This window comes from Crocodylus porosus, unplaced genomic scaffold (genome assembly GCF_001723895.1).
Source record: "Crocodylus porosus isolate Cpor-Errol unplaced genomic scaffold, CroPor_comp1, whole genome shotgun sequence".
Classification (NCBI taxonomy): domain Eukaryota; kingdom Metazoa; phylum Chordata; order Crocodylia; family Crocodylidae; genus Crocodylus; species Crocodylus porosus.
Genome location: NW_017728947.1, coordinates 12,713,406 through 12,740,520, shown reverse-complemented (window position 1 = coordinate 12,740,520; position 27,115 = coordinate 12,713,406). Strand labels below are relative to the sequence as shown.

At 41.5% G+C, this 27,115-nt stretch overlaps 1 protein-coding gene across 2 annotated transcripts; it reads left to right on the top strand.

The window, feature by feature from the left end:
- Nucleotides 1-6,532: 6,532 nt before the first annotated feature.
- RIC3 (RIC3 acetylcholine receptor chaperone) lies at nt 6,533-24,463 on the top strand. 2 transcript variants are annotated; one of them, XM_019552069.1, is made up of 6 exons: nt 6,533-6,587; nt 7,679-7,917; nt 9,402-9,480; nt 12,973-13,066; nt 18,914-19,062; nt 20,450-24,463. In XM_019552069.1, the coding sequence occupies exons 2-6, from the start codon at nt 7,702-7,704 to the stop codon at nt 20,755-20,757; spliced, it is 846 nt and encodes a 281-aa protein (XP_019407614.1). In that variant the 5' UTR covers nt 6,533-6,587; nt 7,679-7,701; the 3' UTR covers nt 20,758-24,463. The 2 variants fall into 2 exon arrangements, with proteins under 2 accessions (XP_019407614.1, XP_019407613.1); XM_019552068.1 differs by having other exon boundaries at nt 20,264-24,463.
- The last annotated feature ends 2,652 nt before the right edge of the window (nt 24,464-27,115 follow it).

The following is a 27,115-nucleotide window of genomic DNA, read 5'->3' as shown; positions in this document are numbered from 1 at the left end:
GCAATTCCTAAACCAAGACTCATAAACTCGAGTGGGTTTATGAGCTCCAAATAAATTATCTTGGAAGAGACTGTGCTAGAAAAAGGAGGTCATATGCCCAGAAAGATCAGGAGCTGCTGGATTAGTGCTTGTTTTTGAGGTAGCAAATCCAGAGCAAGACCCTACAAGGTGCTGAATGTTCTGCCCAAATTCAGCAAAGCACAGGAACATTAGACTGTAGTGGGACCTGCATATTTAAAGCTAATTGTGAGTTAATCTCTAGTTTGGGGACAGTACTCAGCCCTTTCTAGCACTGCACTTTAGATGCTTCTTTCCAACTGCAGATGTAGTCTCTATTAGATACTCAATTTCACTGTAGAAATATGGTCTACTTTTCAATTTGATAGGAGCAGTTTAATTCCACCTGCCACGACATTTACTTTTCTATAAAAATAAATTCAAGTGATGCAAATCTTGATTGAGCAATTCTGATCTGTGCCAATCAACTTACTATCAGTTATTTTACCCCAGTCAAAAACTGTCAAATATTCCATGAAGCCAAGAGTGCTCTTGCATAGGTGGCAGCCTACCCGACTGCGTTACCATGTTATCTGCTAGCAAGGGCTGGAGTGAGGGCTCCTTGCTTCTCAGTGCTGCAGAAGTCAGGCTGTAATAACTGCAGGCATTTCCAAAGGGAAACAGAGAAACATTTTTTTAAAGTTGGATGGCTGCACGTTTAACATAACTGCATTTTAAAAACAGACTTTTGGGTCTAATAGTAGCTTTGTGTCTTTTCTGGGGGCTGGGGTGGAGGGCTTATAACTGCTTTGGCTCTAACAGGGCAGTAATCATACTTCTGTACTTAACAGGGATGTTACAAAGACAAATTCATTAAAGATGGAAAACACTCTGAAACTATGGGCAGCAAGTTGTGCAAGTATCTAGCTAGATAGAGTATAATTATAAGATGGTAATGGGAACATATACTTGTAATTCAACCTGATGGCAAAATGCAGCACTTTGCAGCTGGCCAGCCAAGGTATATTCATGCAATGTCCACATTTAAATACAGTTCTTCTATGAGCTTAATTTTTTTCAATACCAGTAAGATGTTTAGATATATTAATACATAATATAGTGCAGTAACATGCCTCAAAACTGCCTTGCTAGTTGTAAGATATGCACTTTCCTCACAGAAGAAACTACATGTAATCAGCTGGGTTTTCAAAGGCTCCACATATCCATTTACTGACTAGGTTTAAGTCAGAATAGATTTTTATTTTTATTCAGCTGACTATTAACCTGGTGTAGGATGAATAAGCTCTCTGGTTGTGACATGCTGCCCATGTTTTGAGGAGGATTTAGCCTGCATCCTAGAGATAACTTGACCTTTTATCCTATACAAGCAGACAGTAGAGGTGTCAGTTGGACACTCAACACCATTATTTGGATTTAAACTTCCTTAGATAAATTTTAGGAGAAACTTATTATTTAATGTTAACTTCTTTTACAGATATTTGAAGTATTATTAAAGAATCACTAAAACCCTTATTTAGGTTAATTGGGCTGCAACAGACATTCAAGGAGTGACAGATAAGGTTACCACATCTTGTTATCAGGTCTGTTGGGCTGTATAATCTCAATCAGTCAGAAAGAAGGCAGGTAATCTTTTGAAAGGGCCATGGCATACTTTAAAATCAATTATTTTAAACCACGGTGCCCTGAGATTCCTTGAGATCCTTCAAAAGTACTATGGGTACCACGCAATGTTAGCACTGTTAGGTGTGCACAGGTTTCACAAGATAAACCCAGATTTTTCAAATAACAATCCATAACATTAAAAAAATTCTGACCTGCTGTGGTATTTCTGAGTTCTTTGCAACAGAAAAGTTGCTCTATTATTGTCCTTTAGTCAAAAAACTAGTGAAAACTAAAAGTTGGCATTTTCCAAGGAGTGACCTGAGTCTAAAAAAGTTGAGAACTACTGTATCTAAAGCCTCATGAAAGGCAGTTGTCTTCTAACCCAGGACTGAAAAATATATTTGAGACCTGTAGAAACAGTATTTGGTACAAGTATTGAGGGACTTTTTCTTCCAATGTTATTTGGCAGCAAATGGAACAAAACAGAAATGAGAATTTTACACACAAAGTTTGTATTTTGATGGTTTGATAGGAAGTATGGCATCATTTTATTGATATAAGATAGGTGGTTGCTTATTCTCTCTTCCTTGAGAATAAAGTGTTTAAGAATACTGGATAGCAAAATACCATTCCCAAAATGAGATTAAAATAAATACTGAAAACAGAATAATACTGTAAATTAAATCGTCCTCTTCTGGATTGTGGTGTTCTGTACTAGTCACCTCAAAACAGCTGTAGCAAAAAGTGGGAGGGTTTAGAGACAGCCAGTCACAATAATTTGAAGCAAAGAAAGTATGAAACAATTGGGATACTATAGAGAGGAGACACGACCAAGTCTACAACACCGAATGGCATAAAGATGAGAAACTAGAGACTTAGCTACTGGAAGTGGGGGAAAAAGTAGAAGATCCAATCAATTCAGGAAGCTATGTATCTCATCATCCTTCCTCTAGCCTGCTCTATATTAAGCCTCATTGCTTCTATCCTCCGCCTGTTTGGATTAGTCAGTGCTGTGTCCGTAGTTGCCTGTAAATCACCTAGTGGACTGTTGGTGCCATGCAAATAATTCTCCAATGACCTGGATGGTACTGAAGGACTTGGAGAAATTAAATTTACATGAAAAAATATTACAGTGTTTTCCATTTTTCCGCCATTGAAAACCGTATCACTGGAAGGACTGGTTAGCTCAAAGGATTAACGATGCAATCTGGAACACTTTAGTGACCACCAAGGTGTCTTGAGCCCATGTTAGTAGTGGATTCAAGTTGATAGTGTTGTCAGCCTGTGTGAAATGTCCTGGCACCAGTCCAGTGCTCCACAAAGCTTTCCACGTTGTAAAATCTACCTTGATTGGTAACTGCTGCCTTGGTCTCAGCAGAGCGTTTGAGGAGTAAATAAACAGGCACTGAAATGTCTTCAGAAGGAGCCTACCTGGGCTGCAATGAGGTACGATGGCACATCTATGGGTGGAAGCTTGCAGTGTCACTGGCTGAGTTGGATTCGTTCTGTGGATAGAAAACTTCATGCACGATGAATGTCAATCAGACACCTTTCCTAAGCACCACATTCACGGGAATTCACACCTGCCCCACGCACCAAGGCTACAAAGAGACAGCACCTTTGGGCTGCCATAAACATTTTTATAGTGGTATAAAACCTGAGCAAACAGATGTCTTTGCCCTTTCTTGTGCCACAAATGCCCCAAATTGTGAGATCAGTAATTCCCAGTGATAGTTTTAGCTGCCTTATCTGCAACAGACATGTTCTTCAGCCATCCCAGGCAGGCGCTTTTGGTGCTTCATGGTCCTGTTTCTGAAGGACACCCCTGGGCAACATTGATGTCTGCCCATTTATTGGGTCAGCTGTGCTGAGGGCACATCTCATGACAGCTGATTATGGCACAAAGATGATGTTTCTTAATTAAGATATTATTTAAACCACTTAGTCACATTAAGATTGACAACTACATAATAGCTAATGAGTATTGGATATATGGGGGTGTTTCCCTTTGTCTCATGTTTTAAAAATACACTTTAAAAAAAGCAGCTAAAATCCAGCATAGATTAATATTTTATATAATTTTATAAACTGCCTTTCCAAATTAGTTTTACTGACTTTTTGTCATTGCTCTGTGGCATGCAGTATTTGTCGCACTGATTTCAGTAAGATCTTCAGTTGTAAGATTTTGTGTTGTGAGTAGTATGTATTACTGCATGACATAATATGTCCTGCGTAGTTATACACATGTTGCTGTTAGTATTGCCTGCAATTTGTATAAACCATCAAAGTAGGTAGGCTGGGAGTGGAGTGCCGGCTTTATGGCAACATCATCCACATAAAAATAAGTGCCCTCCTGTCTGAATTTTCATTTATACTTGGCACCAAAGATGAGTAGAATTGAAGATCAGAGAAATGCCCCCCAACATATTTCCAGTGTATTTGACAGCATAATGAACAGTTTCACTTTGTTCTATGTAGTTCATTGTCTTAAAGATCTTATGTAAGTTTTTCACAATGGAAAGAGAGAGGAAACATTTAATAAAAATAAGAAAATAGCATTGTAATAGACCCAGAACAGAAAAGCTAATGGGAAACCTATTTAATTGGAACCTATTTAATTGTTTTTCTGAGCATGTCTAGAGTGTACAAGGCCAAGGCAGTTTTCCTCTAGCCTTGATTCCACTTGTATGAATTTAAGTTTTTAGTGAGTGGATCATGGAAGTTTTTAGCTTAATGGAAAATGTAAGAAAAAAAAGTCCAGTTTCCTCTGTCAATTATTTTCTGTATCCCCTGCTCACTTTGCTCTTTTCTAAAGGACACTTTCATGAATATGACATGATTCCTGAAAGTTTATCTGCTCCCGCTGCTTAATCCCCACCAGAAGTAACAAGTGCTTTCTGTATGACATCATCATTGTTTCCATAACAACCTGTTGTTATAAGCCATTCCTGCTGTATCAACAGGACTTCCTTGTAAATAAGATATGTCTTGCATGGTTCATTTTTAATAATTCAGTAAATTAGACTATATAATAACTTTGAACAGAATGAAGGCAAGGGCTGAAGTGGCTTGAGAGTGTTTTGGGTCAGACCGTGCATTTGGACAGAGCTGCTCATTCCCACAAGACTTTAAAAATACATAATTCTTGGTCCAAACAAACTTTTTAACAGAATGTTTGAACAGATTTTTTAAAACTGATATAACTTACCAAGACAGTATTGATACTGCATTTTATAACTCCTGCTCAGGACTCTGGCATACTGGTGATATAATCGTTTTATTCAATGGCAATGTTAGTTTATTCTGCCTCTATGAAATACCTTTCATTGGATTTCATCACCCCCCTCTGTAAAAATGTTCAACGCTGTGACTCAGAGAATATAAAATTAAATCAAGGATTATTTTCAGTAATATTTCAGCAATGATTTTGGTTTTGTGTCCATCTGTGTGTGTGCGCTTGTGCTTGCTGTGTGGCCTGCCTCCAGTGGGTGTCATACTGTCAAAGGTGGTCTGGTCCAGCACCAGCTACCTTCCCTACGTGCCAAGAAGAGGGTGTTTGTAGCTGGACCTAAGCTTGGCTGCAGCACCCTTCTTCAGGTAGCCCACCTTGGTTGCTTGTCTTTCTGGCTTCTCCTCTGGCCATACTGTAGACTCCAGCTCTGAACTTCCCACTTCTGCCTAACTCCGTGGCACAGTGCAAGGAGACTGAAATGTAATTCAACTTATTTCTCCTTGTGGAAAAACCTGGAGAGCAAGGAGCAAATGTAGATAGCACGTTGTTCCATTGATTTTGCTTTGTAAAATGATTTCAGATGTAGCTTTTGCGCGCTCTCACACTGGTTTGGACTGTTCAGCGTTTTGCTCTGTTGAACGGATTCATATGCACAGCTTTTCTCGCTCTGCACATCCGTCTGACTGTTTTGCTGTTACCTCGATTTACGTTGAGCTTTTCCCAGCAGGGCTGGAAGACAAAACGCAAAGTGTAATGTACCCCACACAGCAAAACAGCAAATTGCATGGGGAAAACAGTGAATTTGGTGGAATTTTGAGAAACTAAAGCAAAATAAACTGGTTAATGTGCAGAGAGAGCAACAGCTGAATATGAATCAGCATAGCAGAGCAAAATGAACTGGTTAATATGCAGAAAAAACAAAAGCTTGAATAAAGGCATGAGCGGCATGGGACACTTCAGCCTGGAGAAGAGAAGGCGAGGGGGCTTGGTGGCAGCCTATAAGTATATCAGGGGTGTGTGTGCATGAGGATCTGGGGGAGCAACTGTTCACCAGGGCACCCCAAGGGGTCACAAACACCTGCAAACCCGTTTTAGGCTACACATAGGAAAAAACTTCTTTACCGTCCAAGTCTCCGGAGTCTGGAAGAGACTCCCCCAGAAGTGGTGCAAGCACCTAACCTGGATACCACTTGGATGCTTATCTTGCTGGGACCATTTGAGCCCAGCACACTTCCTGGCCCTTGGGGCGGGGAGAAGCTGGACCTGATGATCCTGCGAGGTCCCTTCCAGCCCTAACGCCTATGACATCTATGGATATGAATCAATATAACCGAGCAAAATAAAGGCGAAGTGGCTCGAGAGCGAGCGAAACGCTGAACGGGAATCGAGGTAACAGCAAAACAGTCGGACGGATGTGCAGAGCGAGCCAAAGCTGTGCATATAAATCCGTTCAACAGAGCAAAACACTCTGAACCGTCCAAACCGGCGTGAGAGCGCGCAAAAGCTACGTCTGAAATCATTTTACAAAGCACAATCAACGCAACAACGCGCGATCTTAAACTCGGTTCGGGGCCCTGCTTCTTCCCGGCGGGTGCGGGCCCCCTCCGAGCCGCTGGGAGACAGCCCGTGCAGCCCTGCCCCGGAAGAGGCGGCGCCGCGCGAAGACGGCCGGCCCGCGGAGCCCGTCGCTGCCCCCAGCCCCGCCGGGAGGAGGTCGGCGCCGGCCCGCCACCAGGTGAGTCGCCTCGCGTCCTTCCCGCCGCCAGCCCGGGCCGGGGCCGCCGCTAGTGCGAGGCGCGTGTGAGCACAGAGCGGCGCGGCGCCCTGCGGACACTGGCGCCTTGGACCAACGTGCCCAAATTGTGAAGATTTAGGCCCGCCTCAGGCGCGGGTCGCAGCTCTTCGGGGCACAGGAAAACCCCCCCCATCTCTGTTGAGGTGATCCTGTCACGGGCTCTGGGGCTGTCAGCTGGAGGCCCCAAGGGACCAGCCGGTGGCCGACAGGCTGCTGTGTGGCAGGGGAGGCCTGGGGGCCGCATGCTGCCCCCACTGCCTGCATGGAGGGGCCTGCGCACTGGGCATGTGGTTCGCCCGGTGCTGTAGGGCAGCAGTTCCCAATCTGTGGCACAGTACCACCAGCAGTAGGCCGACGACCTGTCCGTGGTACCTGTTAACCAATTTATTATTCATAGATTGTGAGGCCCAAAGGGACCTTGGAAGATCATCAGGTCCAACCCCCTGCACCTAGCAGGAAAGACAACTGGGGGATCACAGTGAGGTGACTGTCTAGTCTCCATGTACTCACTTTAGATGACAGAAAAATTGCTGGTGGTACTGACAGTTCAACTGGAAAATTTGCTGGCGGTGCTTAAGTTTGTATCGTTTTAAACTGGTGGCACGCAATCTGCCAGAGTTTGGGAACTGCTGGTGCAGAAGGAAACTAGAAGGTGGGGGGGTGGGATCCCTGGAGCCTGCTCACACAGCGTATATCCCGTACAATTTCATGCGCAGCCCCCAGCTGCGCCAAAATTGGACCACCTTGCTTAGGGCAAACAATCTCAAGTCTGTCTTAACCTCCTTACCTTCTTTTCCATTTCTGTGAAATGAGAAGAGAAATGGTATTTGCCCAACTGTTTGATGGAGCTGCTCATCCTAAATTATAGCATCCACAATTTTAACACAGTCAGCACACCTTAATGGTGGGGGGGGACTATGGTCCTTGGGGACAATATGATACAAATGAGTCCAGCCTTGAGTATTTCATGATACTTACAGAATGGGAGAAAAAACAAACACTACTTTGTGGTTTGGGGTGTTTTTTTCCAGGGAAAACAGGCCGGTCTCCGTCAATGATGCCTCACCAGGTAGCCCCAGATGGCAGGTCTGGAGGCCATTTTCCAAGGTCTCATCTTGCAGAAGCAGTTGCCAAGGCCAAGGCAAGTGGGGGTGGAGGAGGAGGCGGCGGAGGCGGAGGTGGCGGCGGCAGCGGGAGAGGCCTTGTGGGACAGATCATACCTATTTATGGATTTGGAATCTTTCTATACATCTTGTATATTCTGTTTAAGGTAAGAAGGGTGGATCCATTTTTCAGGATGTTGACTCTAATTAAATCACAAGAAAATATTAACTTTGGAGCTGACTTTAAAATTGTTTTGGCAAAAATATTTTTATTTCAACCCATCTTCAATGAGTAAATTAATGGGACAGTAAAAGATGGTTGTGTTGCATTTGGTAGTTGTTGCAATGGCACTGTCATTAAGACTGTAGCATACGTCCCAGTGTAATATCTGGTTTTAGTTCTTTCACTTAAAGATTTCCAGAAGAATATATTTTTTTAAAAGAGCCATCCTTTTGCTTGGAGAAAGGGTGTGTGAGAGTAGATCGCATCATTTCTCCTTCCCAGAGGTTAAGGAAAAATATTAAATCCCTCTGAGAATTAAAGGAACGCAACTTTAGTGGCATAAATCAGTGAAGCTTCATTGACTTCAATGGAGCCACCTTAGCTAAGAATCTGGCTTGAAATTCAGGTTTAAAAAGGCAGCTTAAACATGGTTTAAGCCATTAGAACATGTTATAGGTATCCATGTCTCAAAAAGACCTAATATTTGCCCACATAAACTTCAGATGGGTTTTATTTTGGCTCATGCTACATATCTTATTGCGGATACGTCACCTGTTAGTGTAGGGGGATAGGAGAGCAGCCATTCAGAGCTGCTGCTGTTCTTCCTGAATGGACTGAGAGGGAGAGGGTACTGACAGGGCTATGCGTGCTATCCAGAGTGTTTGCTGCCTTGATTACAATACTTCAGTGTACCAAGCAGCAGGGGAGGGAGGCTGGTTTGTGGCAGCTTTTGTAGATTGCCTCTCCTCCTAGAGCAACGATGGAACCTGGCACCAAACTGTGATTCTGAATGATTGTCAGTGTGTGCTCAGAAAAGTCCTGTGACAGGAGAAGCAGAAGCGTTGCTGCAGCCAGGAATAAGATATGTTGGCTGGGTTGCTTAAGCAGTTAAAGAGCATCCACTGTGTTTACAGAGCATGCAGAGGAGAGGCAGTACATGGAGAGGTTAGAGCTTTTTAGTAGAAACTCCTGGCATCTGTGTGTGGGTCTGTCAGAGTGAGAGTGCAAAGGCAGAGAAGCAAATAAATAGCAGAACATTTTTGCTAGAGAGAGAGAGAAATGGACTAGATACTTTTTTACTCTGGCCTGTAGTTACACAAGTCATAAACCCTTTGTGTGCGCTATGTGCACACAATTCAGGCCACTTGAAACAGAGGGCAAATATTTTAAATATAAACATGACATTTTATCAGGTGATCTTTCATCTTTCATTAAAATTTCCTTTGTTATGAAAATCTGATGGTAGCTTTGATAATCTAGATTTCTAGGTTTCTTTGCAGTCATATTTTATTTTTTTCTCTCGTGCTTTTCAGTAGATGGTTTCTAGTATAATTTTAATTTCTGTCTCTTTCTTTGCTTTAATCTCTTTGGGGCTTCTGTACTGCTCTTGCTATACCTTCTACAATAGCCATTTTTTCCACTTATCAGCTCTCTTCCAAGGGAAAAACCACTACAGGGGAGCGGAAATGTCCTTCTACTATACCTGGAAACATGAATAGGAAAATCAGTAAGTATTATTTCCAAGATGATTAGATATTACCTACCTCACTGCTTACTGTTCAGATATTCAGACCTGTCTCTCTGTCTTCTGGACACACCAAAATTGCTTTTCTGTGTAATATGACAGCAAGCAGTAGCTTCTCTGTTGCTGTTGGATAAATCAACTCTGTGGTAAAACAGGTACTGTGACATCACCTTCCGTCTAAGTGAATGTGCATAAGAAAACCATTTAGTGGATTGATTTCTTTGCAGTAACAGGTAAAGTGTGTGCACTTTGAGAACAATATAAAACAGTACAAGGAGAGCCTATACTTCTCTCTTTTTTTGAGAGTATTTGATTTTTTAAAAACTTTTTTAAAGCACCATTATATCACCAGTACTCATAACTAGTACAAAGGACACTCCATCTACAGAGAAACAGGCATGCAATACAGATTATACAAGGACAAAGTCTTCAGCTTATCTAACGCTAAAGTAGATCTATAGAATATAATGCTCCACTCCTGCAATATATTGCATGTAGGTGTGACTCCATGAATTGCAGGATTGGAGGGTAAAAGGTTTTTCACCAGGGCAAGATAATCATTTAATTGGTCTTTAAATTCATCACTTATGAATCCAGTCAAACCTATAAAGAAACTAACTGTATGATTTAGATCTCCATTAAGCAATAATAATAATTAGCACTTTATACCTTCAAAGCACTGAACAAACCTTAACTAACAAGTCTGCAGAATAGGGGCCTGAAACAAAGCCCACTGAAAGTGATAAGTGTTTCTGTTGACTTTCACTGAATCAACTTCACTGAATAACAAAAGGCCAAAAATATCAGATGATTAAAAATTAATTTGGGATGTGGCTATAGGAAATTTTTGATTATGATACTTTTTAACGGCCCTTAGACAGGGGTCTTTTTCTGCATTTGTATATACTGAACTGTTACTATGCTCTCTGTTGCATTCTTTCCTCCCATTTTCACCTCTTTTGGATTGCTAAAAGGTGATATCTGCATTATAAAGAAATTGGGCAACTTTTTTTTCTCTTGCTCATTACTGTCTTTTTTTTCCTATGAGTGATGGAAATTATACCAATGACATAATAAGTCTGTCTATTTCTAGGCTGTAATTACACAATTTGTTAGTTTTAAAGTTCAGACAAACGGTTATTATTATAACAGCACTATTTAAATGCATTGTTTTGTTGTCTAGATTCTCAGAGAAAATATAACTAGCGTATTAAAAGAGAGTACCATCAGTAGAGTCATGTCATGTTTTCCTTACCATAAGTGTAATAATTTTGACATAAATATATATGTCTGGTAATATCACGCAGGTCTTATGTACAGTACTATACATTTTATTATCTATATCACTGATTCTCAGCTAGGGTGCCTTGAGATACTTTTATTAATGCTGCTGGGTGTCATACAATGTCATCACTGCAAGGTGTGTAAATATGATTTGCAAGATGAACCCAAAGATTTCAAACAGGAATTCATAGTGTTAGAAACATTTCTGACCTGCTGTGGTCTTCCTGAGTTCTTTGCAACAGAAGAATTCATAGAATCACAGAAGTCGGGTCGGAAGGGACCTTGTAGATCTTCAAGTCTGACCCCCTGCCTGGGCAGGAAGAAAGACTGGGCTCAAATGACTCCAGCCAGGAAGGCATCAAGCCTCTTCTTAAAGACCCCCAGGGTAGGAGCCAGCCACACTTCCCTTGGAAGTTGGTTCCAGATCCTAGCCGCCCTAACTGGGAAGTAGTTCTTATGGTTGCTCTGGTACTTTTCTGTAGTCAAAAAAATGAGTGAAAAGTAAGAACTGGCATTTTCCAAGGGATGCCTTGACTCTAAAAAGGTTGAGAACCACAGATCTACACACACATGCACAGCAATTTTGTGAAATAAATAACAGCTAATGGTAAAAATTAGAGATAAAAATAATTTTTACAATACTTGGTTAAAAGAATTATGTTTTCAAGGAGCCAAAGATTTACTACAGGATTTTATAGAATTACAAAATTAGTGCTGGAAAACAAATGATACCAGCCAACTATGTTTGTATGCCTCTATCTGTACTCCTAAGTATCTATCACTTGGGAAGTGCGGACAGTATGGGTTAGTGGATAGATTATTGGACTGGGAATCAGGAGACTTCTGTTCTTTCTCTAATATTAACATGCTTTGCAACCTTTCAGAAGTCACTACCCTTCTCTCCACTTCAGATTTTCTTCCCAACTTATTTCTGTTTAGCCTGATGTCATGAAACAATTGAAGTCAGTGGTGCATATAGTTAAACACATTCTTTGCTGAATCAGTTTGTAAGTGCCTCAAAGCAGCAGCTGTTTTTCCATATGAGTTTGAGCAGTGTGCTGCTTGATGAGACCCCAGTCTGGGCTTTGGCTGGATCAATGTGTATGTCTATACAAGATGCTACAGCGCAGTAGCAGTGAGCACCTGCACCATAGCTCATTGTTGTGGTGCCATAGCGTCTCCGGGCATGAACTATGATGGCGACACTACTGAACAGTAATAACAAGCTCGTTGCTACTATGCAGTAGCGGCTAAAAAACATGCAGGGATGGTACTGCACGGTAGCGCCACTTACTGCCCAGTCATTTAGTACTTGGATAAGCAAGTACTAAATGACTGTGCAGTAACAACTGTGTAGTCCCTCACTCATGTGGGCATGGTGACTGGGAGTGTCTACACATGTAAATGTTGCTGGATGCCAGTGGGGCAGGTAGCAGCCAGCCTCGGTTGGGTGGAGAACCCCTGCCCATCTGGGGGCTTGCTGCTAGTTGCCCCACAAGCACATCAGGACAGGGGGCTGGGACCTGCCCCTCTCCCCGCAGGTCTTTCCAAGCCTCCTGTCCCCTCCCACCCCCACTGGGAACCAGGGTTAGAGCTGCCTGCTGCCAGAGCAGGGGAACATTGTCCCTGCTTGTGCTTCACCATTAGAGCCTGCCCTGGCAGCAGGCAGCTCCCAGGGGCAGGGAGCAATCTCCCAGCCCCCGCCAGGAAGCAGCTGTCTCCTGGCCCTGTGCTCCCTGCCATAGAAAATCTGTTAAATACAATAACTTTGAATCTTTGTTCACAAGAATTTATTTGGTGAATTTAGTGAGAACAGGTAACTTCACAATAGGTTAGACTATTACTACATTTCCATTAGAACATATGATTGGGAGACATTTTTTGCCATATCATTTCAATCTCCAAGACATTTATAATCAGCCAATCACTCTGCATATCAGTGGTTGCTTGTGAGACATTCTGAGATGGTTCCTTGTCTGTATCTCAGGGAACTCTCTTTACTCCTTCTGTTATACCTAGAGAAGTGAAAGAGAACATTCCTAGGGGCTCTCTTATTTGTGCCTCTTAGCTGCCTCCAAATTAGTTTGTCTGGGTATACTCTTTGCTGAGACAAGCCAGCTTTGTTAACAGAACAGGAATAAGTTTTCAAAGATTCCAGTGATAGCTCTTGGGATCCTGTTTCTTTTGCAGCTGATTATGAACTCACCCAACTACAAGAAAAATTGAGAGAAACTGAGGAAGCCATGGAAAAATTAATCAACAGAGTAGGATCTAATTGTGACAGGTATGTTTCAAATCACAGAATTTTAAAGGTGAAAAATTTCTTTATAGCCAGAAATCAAACTGAAGGAGAAAAATATCTGCTTATTATCAAATGTAGATCCCTTGGATGAAAAGTAACTCTCACTACTTTATAATGTCTACTGTTGAATTTATACTTGTCATAATATATTTTTGCTGTGTTCTTTTTTTTCTTTGTAGTTCTATACTTAAATTATTCTTTCCAGTTTCAGCTTATTTAAAGGGAATGTTCCAATTACATACTGTACTATGTAGCTTGGGAGCTAATGGCAGATGTCTAAAGTAAACTTAAAATGCAACACAGAGCAACCCTCCCCCCACAACATACTGTAGCCCCATGATTTTTCTGAATTCTGCCAAAGAGAATGACTTGAATGTATGCTAGCTTCTAGCATTATGTATATTCTTTTAAGCAAGAAATATACAGAGTATCCATCAATACTCTGTTTAAACCTTAAACATAGACATTAGTAAGTTGAACTAAACTTGAATTAGCTGTAGCATTTTCTTTCATAAAAATATTTTGTTATGGAAAAAATTGTCCAAGAACTGTGATTTGTATTTGACTGAAATATGAGAATGAAACCTCGGGAAATTAAAGTATAAGCGAAAAGTGTTTTGCGGGATGAACTAGTTCTGAATTTGACAATGGAAAAATTACTTTAAAGGACTACAGGACAGTTCTAAAGCCCTAAGCCTCCCTGGGAGATCTAATAGTTATGAAATAGCCTGCTGCATGTATATACAATAACAAAGCAAATAAAACTAAGCCAGATCGCTAGAGCTGGGCTCAAGCTGCAGAATTTGAAAATTTAGATGCAACACATTTCAAGGTAAAGTCTCTTATTGTTTTCAGTAAGCAAAGTATCAGGCTTTAATGTCTGCAATGACAAGCTACTTTGTAAAACTCACACTGGAGAACTCTGGGTTGACATAGGTGCATCTTACTGTTTACATAATGTATTTCTTCAGTTTGCAAGTAAAAGGATGACTGCTGCAATTGCCAGTCTTGGAAGCTCAGTGTATATCTGAAAGTCTTTCTGTTCCTGCATCAGTGCCAGTACTGAAAGCTTCTGCAGGAACATTACTGTAGTTAGGATAACCTGCATATCCTATTTGTACACACCATAAACTTTACCCAAATTACATCTCTAAATTGTGTCTGCATTGCACCTGTTGCTTTCACGCTAGTTGCACAAGTCTTAACAAAAGGCATGTATAGAAGGTAGTTGGGGGACATGCATGGTTTTTATGACTGGAACATCATTTTGCAAATCTCTTGGAGCATGAGCCAGAAGAGAATGCAGTTCATAGGAAGGAATCATAGGAAAGTGGGGCTGGAAGGGACCTCACAATATCATCTATTCCAGTTCTTGTGCTTAGAAATTCTATAGAGAAAAAATAATTTTTGCCATCTAAATCAAGATGACAGTCTAAATACTTTTCTTTATCCCTAAACTGACCTGTTTGAGGTCTCAAAAATGGGCTTAAATTGTCACGGGAACCCTCTGCACAAGGCAAATTTTAGGCACTGGGGAGATGTAGGAACTGATCTAGCATTAATTGAAATCCATGGAATAACTTTCATTAAAGCTGATGGAGTTCAATCAGGACCTACCATGAGTAGATCTGCTTTTTACTGGTCAGTCCATCTAGATTTGTGGTATTGGGTATGAACAGTCTGAGAGTCTGATCCAAATCTGAATGCAAAAACAAATTTTGCAAATAGTACCCATTTAAAACAAATACAAAGAAATACAAGCACAGGTTCCAAACACACCCAAACTGAAAGACTTTCTAAATCTGAATTTAATTTCTCATTGACTTTATGGAGTCAAGGCCCTTAAGAAAAATACATGCGTGCAATTAGGAAATAAAATTAGAGCTTGTAGTTTTTTTTAACCTTAAAAGAGGATGCATTTAAAATTAAAGAGTATGAGAACACCATTAAAATGACCCACACCTCCTAGGAACAGGTAATAAAGAAAATTCTTTGACAGAAAAGTCCCAGAAAGGTTGAATTAATTTTACTATTATAGGAATGTCTATAGAGTCATGAACTGATTCTAGACACTGTGCAAACACATAGCAAGACAGAATCATTGCCCAGAGTACTTATGGTCTAAATAGGCAGAGCAAAGGAAATATTATCCTGCTTTTACAGTTGGGAGTTTGGAGGCCAAAGGGCTTAAGGGCATTTTTACATGTGTGCCAGGAGCTGCAGGGGCTCTGAGAGCCTCTCTAATGAAAGCACTCAGCGCGTCTTGTGTATCAGCATCCATGCGCTTCAAACCGGTCATCAAATGAGCTTTAGTTCAAGCACCCCAGCTGCCATTTTGAAGCATGGGGATACTGATGCATGAGACATGGAGGCTGGCTGAAACACGGTAATTAGCACGGTCCAGTAGACTCGATTGAGTCTGCTCCAATGCACTGTAATTACAGTGCACCAGAGCGGCCTCCTGACTTGTGCACAGGCATTCTAAGTGTTTTATCTAGCGTCCCACATGAAATCTGTAGCAAAACCAGGAATTGCCTTGTAACGATTCCCTTCCATTATGAAACTGTCCTTCTTCCCTTAATGAAGGCCCCAGAGCCATCACTAGAGATTTTCAACTTTTTCTTTCTGTCAAACTCTCCTGAGAACCTAATGTTTTTATATGCTGCAAAAATGCATGTTCTAGGGGAAAAAACCCAAAACCTCTTTTATGGGCCTCAAATAAGTTTGGGATCAGAGTTTAGTAGCTTCATGTAAAATACTGATTTTTTAAGTAAAGAGAATTTGTTTTTCATGCTGATTGATAAAATGAGTCCATCATTCTTTTTACTTTCTTCTATAATGAGTTAGTGCGTAGTTTGCCCTCTTTTGCTGCACCTCTCCCTGTACATTTCTTTGTCTATAATGATACAAGATTGAAAGATTTCAGAATAGCTTATTTGTTGTTCTATCAGATGAAATCTCTCTCATTATCCAGTCCTGTCTTGCACGGAGGTTAGACAGAAGGGAACTTTGATTTATTGCATATCTAAGCTTAGAGATCATCACAAGTAATGCATTAGTTGCATAATTGCCAAGACTTTAGCTTAATCATAGGAAATGCTCACTCACAGAAATAAAAGGGGAAAAGGATTGTTGTAAGTATTTATATTTATTAACATGAGCAAGGAGACAGGTACAGAAACATCTTGGAGGGAGGGAGGCTAGAATGGTATCCAAAATATCCAAACCAAGAAACGGACAGTAACATCAATTACAGAATAAGTACTTCAAGATAGACCACACAGGGTACCAGGATAAGGTATCATGATACATAAAGCTTTGTGAATATCTCAGTCATCCATTTGTGAATATCTCAGTCATCTATTTTTTCTCTTGAATAGACTACAATCCTTCAGCAGTTACAGCATAACTATAATAAGCATACACTTATTATTTATTACAGAATCCAGTTTGGCTTGGAGCCCATTTATGTTTTTTTTTTCTTTAGTGTGTCAAACAGGAAAATATTAGCAAGGGAAATTTTAAATAAAACAATCCATGTTCTTGTTACCTGCTACTTCAGTATATCCTTCATTTTATTGCGGGAATCCCACAGAGATTAGTTCACAAAAATGATGCTCAAGTGACTGTGAATCCCAGCTTTCAGTATTAGATTCCTTAGGACGGACCCAAAAAGTAATTTGGACACATCGCCTAAGAGAAGCCAAAGTTTTGGGTTAGTACCTAGGCTGCCTATACAATACATGGGGAGTTAGACTACAAACAAACAACTTAGAGCAGGTTAGAAAAGGGTGTATCACATGTGTCAGCTGCACTGTGGTAACTTATACTACACTTAAGCTCTGGTAGTATAGTTCTTTTTCACTGAGGCTTAAACTGTTCCAAAATCTTTATTTCTGCTAACTGGTTAAGAGGCCGACTTAACTCAGCTTGATTGCCAATGCAAAATCATGTTGCTGAGCTGACAGTTATAAAAAAACTTGCTTTTTACCATGAACTGTATAAATGGGCTGCAGCAGTTTTGAGGTGGGATACATATAAAGCTCCGTGGAACTGTTTTTCTGCTACAACTGCTCTTTAATGGTGACATTTTAAGACAATGAAGCCAAAAAGAAAACGAGTTTCAAACTGAAGTGTATGAGACACCAAGGTTGGTGATAGATTTTCATTGCAGCCGTGATAGCTCCTTAGGAACTGTTGGGACCTCAATATAAGTTTATGAAACCATTGCTGTACCTGCCAGTGACTACTCTGGGACTCCACAATACAGTGTGTGCATCATTGCCACAATAAACTGTAATGGCTCTTTTGGAGCTGCACATGTATCCAGCAAGAATGAACTGCTGCAGCTCTTGGAAATGATAATTTCTTTCATCACATGCCTTCTGTTTCCTCCTCTTATGCATTGTTCAGACTTCCAGCAAATGTCTTATGAGTCTCTCCCTTTGCAGGTGGCCAACTATAGGAGAGGTAATTAGCTGTGTGCCACTTTGTCTTGCCTTCTTTCTGGACAAGGTGAGGGATGCCTCAGATGCTTAAGCTGCAAGGAGGAACATGAGTTCAGGGACATTACTATGCCCTAGCATTTCCTATAGACCAGCTGAAGGCAAGTAACCAGGAAACCCAGCTCCCTTCACAAGGCAGGAGGATCCCTGACTAGACCATTCCAGCCAAATGTCTGTCTAACTTAATTTGTGCATGGTCCTAACTCTGTTTCTGCATCCAGCTCTTTCAGTAAATTTGAAAATGGAATGAATAGCTGCTGCCTTTTTTGTGGCTACTAAGAGCTTGTATTTTTTGGACAATAAATCAAATCAGTAATAGACTTTTAGTTTAATTTAAAAATAAATCAGTCCTCCCCTCTCCCTGCCCCTCCTCCCTCCCACAAATCCAAAGGACAGAAATTAACCACAGTCCTGCACAATTTTTAATCATACCCTAATTGGGCAGCAGGGCTACCTGTGCTGTTCAGTGATGGCACTGTGGGGACAGTCAACTGATTTATAGCTGTCATTGATGGCTCACAAGTAGAAGATTTTCAGCTAGCAGTGAGGATCTTGTACCCTCAAAGCAACAATTAAAGAGCCACTCGAGTCCATGCTAACAGTGAGGAGTCTCTAAGTGGCACCACATGTGTGCTATATACTGTGTAAAATTTAATGTAGATACTGACTGAAGTAATAAAATAGAATATTTCATTTTCCTACAAACCTCAAACAAGGTACTCTAATTCCCAGTAAGGGTTTATTTTTATTTTTATTCTTTAAGCCCTTGAACCATAAGAACAGAACACTGTAAAAGATCTCCTGAGCCATCAAGTCTAGTCCCTCAGGCAACTATCTACCCACAGATTCCACCTCCTACCCTCAAATACCACAACTACATGGCATAAAACCAAACTACCCTTTAACTTGCTACAGGGTAAAGCAGAGGAGATGGGAGCACAGATTCCCCCTAATGGCAGAGAAGTTTTGGGGTAATATATCATGGCAGGATCCTAAGAATTACCAGAGTGCATTCTGTGCTAGCCAGGTGACTCCATAACTTTAGTTTCCCCTCCTTCCTGGCCCTTGCTGCTTGTTACCATCTTGGGCAGTTTCTTTTGTCTTAGTCTAGATTGCAGAAGTTTGGATAGAGATCCTGACATTACTCAGTACACAAACACCATGCACTGATGAGACTTACAACTTGTATAGATACAGATGTCAAATAATGATACTTTTCCACTCCTTCAGGCTTCTGCTCTATAAGCCAAGACAACAAAAAGTCTTTGAATCTCTTGTTACTTCCCACTGTTTTGTGTCTATTGGGGTGTTTGATATTTTGTAGTGGGGCCCAAAATGTTACGACAGACCAGGAAAAAAGATTACTTCAGCAACTACGAGAGATCACTAGAGTCATGAAAGAAGGCAAACTCATTGATGGCATCTCCCCAGAGAAAGAAGCTGAAGAAGCTCCTTATATGGAAGACTGGGAAGGTAAAGGAGCATTTTTATTTCCTCTTTTGTAAAAAATAAATAGATTTCCAGCAATGGATTATTTCTCCCAATCTAGAAACTAGAATACTGTACACTTTGCTTCTTTCATTTTCGAATGGTAGCTTCCAAAATGCCACAAGGGGGTCTCATTTTTTTCCAATTATAATAACAAGCAAAAGGATTTTGAAATATCAAGCATTTCACATTGTGAGAATAACACGATATATGTTGCCAGAATTGCATATGAGATTAAGCACACACCATCTGCTACTTTGTCTTGGCTGACATAGATTTATGTGTTTGCTTTTCTTCATTTGGCTGGATTTTATTTGCTTCAATTTAATACAACTGGAAATTGGAATCAATGTGTTTTGCATTACTTGAGTTTGGTTTTAGTTGGTAGTTCTTTGTTTGCTCCCATATTGTAAAGATAATTAGAGGCATTCACTTCAGGAATTCTAGGTTTCTAAAATTCTGTACTTCAAAGCTATTTTGTTTTCTGGTTGCTTTAGTGTTATATAACCAATGTTTGTGTTGCTAACTTGTAGAATTCTGAAGGCTTTTTTAATGCAGTTATAATTTCTTGCTCTTTAGGAAGCTTTCAAAAGGTTCAAAATATAAATCATGAATAGTAGCCTCAAGCTGTGCTTTCTTGGTTTAGTTCTTGATGCATTTCCTGAAATGAAATGCACAAAAGCATTTGGTTTTATCTGGTTTTCCAGCTTGACAAATGATTCTATTTAATTCTATATCTGCACTCTTCAAAACACATCTCAGTGAATCTGGAGAGAGGAACTGAGGAATTTGTAAACACATTTACTTAGAGATATGGGGCTGTTAACCCAGCAGTTTCCCTTACTCTGTGTGGCACCAGCCATGGATATTAAACACTTATAAAAGTCTGGGTTGAAATCCTAACCCCTTGTAGTCAGTCTGAGTTTGGTGATTGGTTTCAGAGGCTATGTTTTGTCCCTTCCCCTGAATGTTTGGGATAGAGTTAGTTTGCATTAGCTGCACCACTGGGGGCTTTTGCAGAGTGAAAGCTCAGAGTTACGCTAGTATGACTTCAAACTACTTAGAATAATCTTCTTGGAACAATTTGTCAACACAGTCATTTTATCAGTGTCATCATTAGAGCTGCTGTTTCTTTTCAACCCTTATTATTTAATATTTTAAGTCACATATCACTTTTGTTCCAAAGGTTATCCAGAAGAGACCTATCCTGTCTATGATCATTCTGATTGCATTAAGCGAAGACAGGACACGATTCTTGTAGATTACCCTGGCCCCACTCAGCCCTCTGCTGAAGAGCTAGCAGAAAGAATGGAAGGTGTGGGAGATGAGGAGTATTTGGGTAGTGAAACCTTATTGTCCAATTTCACTTCAGGGAGGGACAGTCATGAGACAGGACAGAAAGAGGATGAGCAACCCAGCTTCAGCGACACGGGTGGTGTCCTTCATCCTAGCCATGACTTTGAGACGTGCTATTGTTGTCACTGTGAGGAGGATGATCCTGCTGTCGTAGCAGAGAATGCCGGGTTCCACTCTGACACCTGCAGCGAGGCAGAAGAGCCAACCAAAGAGAGCCTGGCTGTAGAATCTGACAGTGAAAATGCAGCAGTAAAAATCCAAGCTGGCAGGGAGTCAAGTGAAGCTGGTACACTGAGGAAGCGAAACACAAAAGTACTTGAATGATGGAAACCATGTGTGGTCATTATAGTAATGGTAACATCCCACAACATCCTACACATTGTCACATGTGTGCTCTTTGTTCATGACCCAGACTTTCTCCCCTTTCCACTTCTAGCACTTCAAAATAATTTCAGTTTATTAATGACTGTCCCAGCACCTGCCTGACTTGGAAGGTAATGACTTCTTTCATTCAGTGTCTTGGTTGCTTGTTATTCACCTGCCAGCAGCCCGTGCTCCTTACTTGCCAGAGACTGCAACGTGTTTGAGCAGAGTTATTCTCTTCAGATATTCACACATTCTCTCTACTTTCTGATTGCTGCCTCTTAATAACACCCTTTCCTCTAAAATACTAGCTTTGCCACAGGATCCTGATGGTCAGCACTGGGAAGGACTTCCTGCCCTGGAGTCCAGCCTTCCTGGTTAGTTATGAAAACAAAGCCATTTGTATTAGTGTTTTGATGGGGAGGAAAGCGTTGAGGTTGTGCCTGTGTAGCAGTTGTCAGTCCATCTAATCACCTAACTGTCGAGGAATCCAGCATGAGCTGCATTGCCAACAAGATGCTTTATCGACTGCTTTACTATTACTGTGGATCCAGGACTAACTGTTTCTGTTTCATCAGTAAATATGACACAGCAGGCATTTTATTCTTAGACCACTAGGGCACGTCTTGGTCCTATTTTACTGAATGCCTGCATATACCTAAGTGTATCTGAGGTGCTGGTATTATGTGTCTCTTTCATTTTAAAACCCTAATTTTTCAGAAAAAATATATTCTGATGTTTACATTGAATATATGATGATATTCTTGCTATTTATGAAAGCTTTCTACTGTGGAAAAATAGTTCATTATAGAAAAAAAAAGAGCATATATCTGAGACGCTATCGAATGCTTTCCCTTTTCTATTTAGAATATCATTATTTTGACACTAAACACATTTGTAGTCAGTTTTACATTAAACAGTTTCTCCTTTTGTCCCCTCAGTAGCAGTTATTTTTGCCCCAGCAATCCAGCAATTCCTAGCAGGCTGTTTTGCAAACAGGATTATAGGTGTCAGGGGTTTCAGTCTGGCTTTTAATAATGGAAAATGAGGGTTGAAAGTGGCCCAAAAGGCACTGAAGACCCTTTAAACTTTAATCTTGTCCTCTGTGAAGCGTCTTCCTCCTCAAACCAGTTGCAGTCATTTCCTCCAATTATATGCAGCTCTGCTCTTGCCTCAGAGAATGAATTGGAAATATTGAACATTCCCACTTCAGCAAATGAACCTTCAAGACAAATTCTTGGAAGAAGGGCTGGCGGTGGCAGGTAAGCTAGTGATGAGTGCTTTTCTCCTTCAAGTGTATACAATAGTATTTCTCAGGTGATAAACATGTTTCCTTTCAGCCTAGATGGGGCACTTAATGCTACTTCAGGGCCTACATTACTGCTGAAATTTTATTAAGAATCCGTATTGGGAGCATTGAAGGGGAACTGTAGACATAAACGTTAAACTTCACAGCAGCTGAGCTGAGAAGACAAAGAGAGTATTGGGGGGAGGGAAGGGAAGGGATTATTAGGCCTTGCTGGTGAATGTTTTCTATATTAAAATATGAAAAATATGACCAAATGATTTTTATACTGTAATTTTCCCTTCTATTCATGTAAATGCGTGGCTGAATGGATGGCCCTTACGTGAATTAAATAATTTAATGACGTAACGCCCATACTTTGTGAGCAGTGCAAACAATACCCAAACAACCCTCTTGCCAATCAGAACGTAACTTTGGCTTGAAGGAACCAAAAACTGTGTTATAATGAGTTTGACTGATTTTTATTCATTGACTTTAATGGGGCTGGGACTTCCTTCCTCAATAGTTTGTCTGTCAGTGTTCCTTGCTGGCACCACACCATCTGGGTCACTTATATACACATTGGATGGAAGTCTGTCTTGTATGACAGGCATCAAGAATCCAGTGAATGTTACTACTTTGTAACAGCAGTTTTCTTTTGAAGTCTGCCGGAACTATTTGGGTTGTTTTCAGGCTAATATATAACATGGGGAAATAAAACCTTGTTCCTGGAACAGAGTAACTGCAACCAGGGATGTGATGCCACTACATGAAGGCAGCATTGTGCAGTAAAATATATCTTTCTCCTATTTACATGACAGCTTTTTGAAATTCCTGATCTTTCAACATTCATTTCTATAAGTAAGCCATTGGGCATGGCACACAAGGGAGAACAAGGAAAGGTGGCTTTTTCTTCAACATAGCTTACAGCAGGCCAAGTATTGCTCTAAGGCAGAGGGCAGCAGCCTACAGGCTAGATCCAGCCTGTGGAACCATTAAACCAGGCAACAGAGCTGGGGCTTTGGCTGTGGGAGACCTTGGCAGCATTTGGGGGTGGGGCAGGTGGGGCTTCGCCTGGGGCTTTGAGGGGAGTAGTGGGTGATGGAGAGCAGTGGCCAGGTCCTAGTGCCAGCCTACCTCACACCCAAGCTGCACCTTTCCAGCTTTGTGTTGGAAAAAATTGCTGACCACTGCTCTAAGGTACTCTAACAGTAATTTGCTCACTAAAACTTCTGCTGATCTGAGGGCAATGAGGCATGTCAGCCCTACCTATTCCTGTCTCCTACACAACCCATGACATGTCTTATGTAGTGGAAGTGGTCACTAGAAAGCCAACCTTTTTCCACCTTAGGATTCCCCTTCATCAGTTTCCTCACGGGAGGAGCCTTTAGCTGCTTTATGATTAGGATCTGGCCCAGAGTCTTCCCATTTGTGGATCCAGAATCAGGTTTCTCTTTCTCCATATTTAGTATCTCTGAACTAGAGCAGTGATAGCAGATGACCTCAATCACAGCAGAAGCTGTTTCACACTCTCTGCATCATAGCAGTCACATGCCTGCAGTCAAATACTCCTACCACGTTTGTTTTCTGCTTGCCTAGCTTCCTTCGAACCAACTGACAAGGACAGTATCTTTATTTATAAAACATTGTGCTACTCTGTTTCGGAAATATGTTAATACCAAAGCTTGAGCCTAATGCAAGTGCCATTTCCTTTCCGCCTATGTGCAATGATGGTGTTCATTAAATACTGTATTACCCCTGCAGGTAATTATTGGAGAGACAAATGAAGCTGATGATGACCACTTATATGTATTAAAATAGGCTATTTGGCAAAAGCATCAAGATCTGCTTGCTAAGACTATGTATGTGATTTGTCAAAAGATATTTTTTATGAAACTGGATTACCACCAGTTGGCATTGTTTGTTCCTCTCTGTAAATGATATGGTATAATTAAATCTTCTAAGAATGAGACCAGGAATCTAACCTTTATGAAGAATGAGGACGTCATCTCAGTTCTGGACCGCAAACAACGTTTTGGAGCAGTTCATGGAAGTGCAGACTTCTGGAATGCTAAGTTTCTGCAAAGCTGTGCTTATGTAGTTTGGGTTCCTGTTGTTTATAAGTGTCTGTCAGTGAAATTCAAAATGTCCTTTGTGGGTATTTTTTTTATTATTTATGATTGAGACTGGCAGCATATTTCAAAGCATAACAATATGGAAATAACCTTATATGTAATGTAAGAGGCATACGGATGCCTTAGATACCTAGCTTAACACTGTAGTTTAGTTAATAAGACTAAAATGTAGCAAGTTGTTTTTGAATAATAAAGTCAAACTGCTGTCCAAGTGGTAAACAAAAATGTAATCTGAAAGTTTGCAAAAGACTGTGTGAAGTATGTAAGTAGCATATCACAAACTTAGGTAGCATGTTGGGATCCTAGTATAAACAGCTTTTAACTTGTTAATACAACCAACAGGTAGGCAAGCAGCACTTACATAGCCTTCTCTTCCAGAAGTAAATCAGTGGGTGGAGGAAGAGGCTCGCCTGCCTTTTGGTCAGCAGCCTAACAGTTAGGATACTTGTTCAGCAAGTAAGAGATACTGGTTACCAAGACTGAACATACATCAAGAAAATGTACCCCTTCTACTGGCCCACTGGGAAGCTAAGAGAGGAAGATATGCAGGGTCTGTAGGAAAGAAAGTGCAAAGAGGAAGGGAGCCTGTCTGTGGCTCAGAGTGTTGTTGGTTGTGAATCTGGGTTCTCACCCTTGCTCTTGTCACCAAAAGGGTTTCTGCAAACGGTTTTCATAATCACTGATTAAACAGAGAGAAGCAGAGGTCAGAACCCAGTGCTTATAGGTAGTGCCTTTCTATCCCAGTGAGCCACAGGAATAGGCTCCTGCTACCATCCTCTCCTTCTGGCTTCCCCCTCATAGCTGTTTTGATGGGAAAGGAGGGACTTTGCTAAGCAGTTAAAGAACTCCCACTTCTAAGCAAAGAACCCTAAGTCATTGTCCACACAGACATATTCTGTATTGGTGACCTCAGCCCCACATTCGTCCTCAAAAAATCACTGTAAAATATATTTTGCATTTTCTGTCTTTACCTTTTGGGGTGGCGGGGAGAATCCCTTTCTCCATGCCCTTTTTTTTTGTGTAGCTCAAGGCAGAAATCCTGTTTTCCCTTTTCTTTGCTCCAATCTTCACTTTTACTTTTTGCTATTTTTCTCCATGACTTGGTTGAAGGATTCCCTTCAAGGGTCGGGGAACCATATGGCAGGAAGAAGAGGCAGTATTGGTGGCAGGGTAGGTAGTGAGTGGACCTCTGGCTTCAGATCCAGCTGCAACACTGGCTCTGATGTAACACAGGCTGGATTGGAAATGCAAAATATTACAATGTTGCAAAATATTGTCAACCCCTGCTTTAATCCAGTAACAAAAGAAAAGAACACAAGACAATGTTTCATCTTTTCCGTCAGCTCCTCTTTGGATCCGAGCTCCAAATTATTAGGTCACCAGCGCTAGTACCCATTCTCCTCCCCAGCGCCAATGTATGGTTCCAGGTTGACACCAAGGCCACTACCCATGCACCCCCACCCCCTGCACCCCAATTCCCCTCCACTCAGATCTACAATTAAAGCAAGGTCCTGCTCCTCTCTCTGACTTCTTCACACACAACACTTTCTTGCCTTGCTGCTTCCCCCACCCCCTGCTCACCATCACCACCACCTGGGGGATCTGTGCCATACTGGAAGCATACCACACGCAATAAAACTGGTGTTAACAATTGATACATACAGAGCCAGAGGTGGCTCATAAAGCCCTGGGACTGCTTGCCTTTGTGCTACCTCCTATTCTGAGAAGATCGGGCCCACTGGGGCACCCAGAGCTCTCATACGGTGAACTTAATCAGGGCTTCAGGACCAAAATCGTCCACTGATCCGAGCACCTGCCTTGACTGTGGTTGGGCCCTCCTTGGCTCCACTGGTACCAGATTGATGCCAAAAGTCAAAAAATTGGAACTGCTTCACATATCTACCGTAGATTGTGAACTAACTGATACAGCCCTTCAGTACGGTATCCCCTACTTCCCATCCTAGTACTAAGGGTAACCTCAATCCAGTCTTCTCTATACAAGGCTTCATCATTTTAGCAAGTACCTAGTTTTTCAGTTTAGTGCCCCCTGAGAAACTGGGTCCCTAATACAGGGGGAAAGCCTATTTACACAGGATCACCTTTTCCCGCCTGTACTGATTTAAGAAGTTGGCTGTTCCATCCAAAAGGTTTTTCCCAACTGGGCTTCTATTTGTGTTAGAGCGGGGGTGAGCAAAGTATGGCAGCAGGGCCCTAAACAATTTAGAAAATTAATATGCATCTGCCCCTGGCTCTTGTCAAAGATGACAGGAGCCAGGGCCATTAGGACCCAGAGGAAATCATGGCAGGCTTCTGGCCTGAGACTGTGGGCCTGCTTATGCCTGCACTGGTGCAGGAGTGGGAAATTCAGGTAAGGGCGGGGCGGGACTGCCCCAGTCCTCAGGGCCTGGCCAGCTCCTGCTGCATCCCATGGTCCGGCCATACAGCCAGGAGCCATGTAGTGCAGAGTGGCTGGCAGGATCGCAGGGTCTGCACCAGTGTCCCAGGGCCAGCGCTGGCAGGGCCCAGAGTGGGAGTGCAGGGCATGGGGCTAGCAGGGGTCAAGTGCTAAATTATTACAACAGAGTATAAGTGGCCAGAGCATCTAAAATCCAGGTAACTAACATAAAAGGCCACTTACATGGCCAGCTTTGGCTCTCAGTGCTACTTACAGGCTTACACAGGCATTAGATTTGAGCCTTACTGCTATTTGTGTACACTAAATACTTCCTTGGTTTCACATGTACAGTTATATCCATTATGCGATATGGTGCTGCATAGTATAAATGTTTTAATTGTCCTAAGCTTTTTTGTGGTTACTTTCCTTCAGACTGATGACAGCACTAGGGAGTTATGCAGCTTAGTTCAGACAATGTAAAATAAAACTTTATGCCCTGCTTCT